General features: G+C 33.2%; 1 protein-coding gene across 1 annotated transcript; it reads right to left on the reverse strand.

The window, feature by feature from the left end:
- Positions 1 to 536: 536 nt before the first annotated feature.
- Positions 537 to 2,081, reverse strand: LOC145028968 (NADH-ubiquinone oxidoreductase B8 subunit). Its single transcript, XM_078977644.1, has 3 exons — positions 1,875 to 2,081; positions 1,648 to 1,754; positions 537 to 808 (listed from the first exon to the last, which is right to left on the reverse strand). The coding sequence occupies exons 1-3, from the start codon at positions 1,958 to 1,960 to the stop codon at positions 705 to 707; spliced, it is 297 nt and encodes a 98-aa protein (XP_078833770.1). The 5' UTR covers positions 1,961 to 2,081; the 3' UTR covers positions 537 to 704.
- Between the last annotated feature and the right edge of the window lie 414 nt (positions 2,082 to 2,495).

The following is a 2,495-nucleotide window of genomic DNA, read 5'->3' on the forward strand; positions in this document are numbered from 1 at the left end:
ACATTACTTATATATGGACAATTGAAATAGTTAGTTACCTTAATAAGTCATTTTCCCTTTACTAAAATAAAAAATAATTTAATTGAAGTCGTGATTTTTTTTTCAATAGTATTAAAGCTTATTTTACTAAAAGTAACTACGAATTGCAAATGTATCATTTCACTCCTTGCATCAAATGAATCAAGACGGGGAAACATTCTCGGGAAAAGATATCACAAAAATGTGATGAATTTTCAATTCCATTCATTTGTAACAAACAAATAGGACTTTTTTTTCATTTTATTTTTCTCCAATTAACCAAACACTACCTATATGTTATAACAGACTGGACTAGACTAGACTAGACCATGTCACATATTATTTAATGGAAAAGATAATCACGTTTTCCCCTAAAGATCATGTCAAACACATTACAAAGTTGTATGTCATGTTTTGTTGAACAACCCAATTACAACACAAGTGCACAAAGGAGATCACGAGTGGCTTAATCACACAAGGATCATCATAATACCAATCAACCAAACTTTAAGCCATAATAAACAACAAACGCAAATTTCACAGTTTTCAATTTAGAAATGTTGATATTGCATTACAAAATCCACTTTAGGGTTTGCTAAAATCAGAAGAAAATGACATCAATCACCACCCATTGATATCGGGATTATTCATCTTGAAAAGAAGCAAAATATGGAGTGACAAATGGTTTAGGATTTAAGGGATGACCCTCCTTTTGCAAGATCCTGCAATGCCTTTGAGATTTGATCCTCTGACATCCCTTCCAACCGAATACCCCTCTCAACTCCCATATCTGTACACACACCAAAAATAAAAACTCAAAATCTTTTCATGACAAGTGAAATTGGAAATGTTTTCACATGGTAGATTTTTCAAAGTAAAATGATGTAATAAGAAGCAAGAAAAGTAGTATGCTATAATAAACAACATGTTGAAATCACATTGCTAAAGAATGTGTAACAAAGATTTCAAGAGCTTAATTGGCACATTTGCAGTCCAACTATATATTTTCATTGTCTGTGTTAAATCTTAACAACAGTGGTGCGTAAAAATGTAGCTTGATTGAGATTGATAAATGGGAAGGGAAAGAAGAGAAGATAACCAATGATTTGCTCATGTGCATATGATGCTCATGAAAAGGATGAAAATAGCTGTGGACAATGCATAAGAAGAAAAGATGATTGCTTTCAACTGTAGGGAGTAAAAGCTTCTTTTCAACTTTTACATGGATAGAAGAAGAGAGAAACACAAAAGTATATAACAGATCTAGTATCAAATATAAAAATGTTTATAGCACCCCAAACATGTATTCATGCTAACAATGTAAAGCCTCAAAACTTCAAAATGCAACTAATGTGTATTTGCTTACACAAAGGTAAGCCCTGTCCTGATTAATAATCTACCTCTGGTATCATTACCAAAATTTTCCCCAAAAGTTATAGAATTTGTTTGATTATCGTATTTCAATAGCTCATTTTTCTGGAAAATGGAGTCGAAAATCAACACCACTATCGAGACATATATAGATCCTCGAATTGAAGCAGGAAGCAGGTATATCAATAAGGCGTTTTAGTTGAAATTTAATAGCCAAATATATAAGTTATTGAAGTAATACGAAGGGGATTCTCTTACCGTATCTAGCCCACAGCTGAGGCTCGGTGCCGCTGCACTCGCGGATCAGTATAGGCAACTTAGGGTTTGCTTTCTTCAATTCCTTGTAATTCTTCTCAACAAATGCCCTGTCACAATTAACAAAATTAAGTTCAGTAAAATGGATGTGGATAGGCGAAAGAGCAAAACGATGCAGTAGAAATTCCATGAAATGTTAGATCGACGAAGCGATGTTATTTTGATGATACCTTGTGGAAGAACTGGCAGGTGAAGTTTGACAAAAGAGAACTCGGAGCTCTTTAAGATTCTTGGATAATTGTCCGATCCATGCCATTTTCAATCCCCGGTTTAACTGGAAACAGTGGTGGCGTCGCAAGAGCTTTCTGATTTGCCAAATGGTGGTTTCGACGATGAAGGAACACCCTTCTTTTGCCTTTTATGATCGTTCATCAAATACGATAATTTAAAATAAATAAATAAATAAAGAGGGTCTTATTAAATAAAGGGTCGAGTAAACTTGAGAAAATGATTCATTTTGATAGTCATTTTCTTTAATCGTGTTTTGATAAATATATTTTTTTGCAAGAAAAAAATATTTTAATGATAGAGTTTTATTGTGGTTATTGTCTATTTCAAAGTCATATTATTATTTTGACATAAAATATTTGAAATGGTCCTTATGGTTCGGTTAAAATTACACGTTTGGTCTTTAATTTTTATTTTGCACTCGGATTGTCCCTGTGGTTTGATTTTGTTGCGTTTTTCGTCCCTTACATACATAAAGTTAGGGACCAAACGTGCAATTTTGAAAAAACTGTAGGGACGAAAAACACAACAAAATCAAACCACAGGGACAATCCAAGTGCCAA

The sequence above is a fragment of the Lactuca saligna genome, chromosome 1 (genome assembly GCF_052625555.1).
Source record: "Lactuca saligna cultivar CGN05327 chromosome 1, ASM5262555v1, whole genome shotgun sequence".
NCBI lineage: Eukaryota > Viridiplantae > Streptophyta > Magnoliopsida > Asterales > Asteraceae > Lactuca > Lactuca saligna.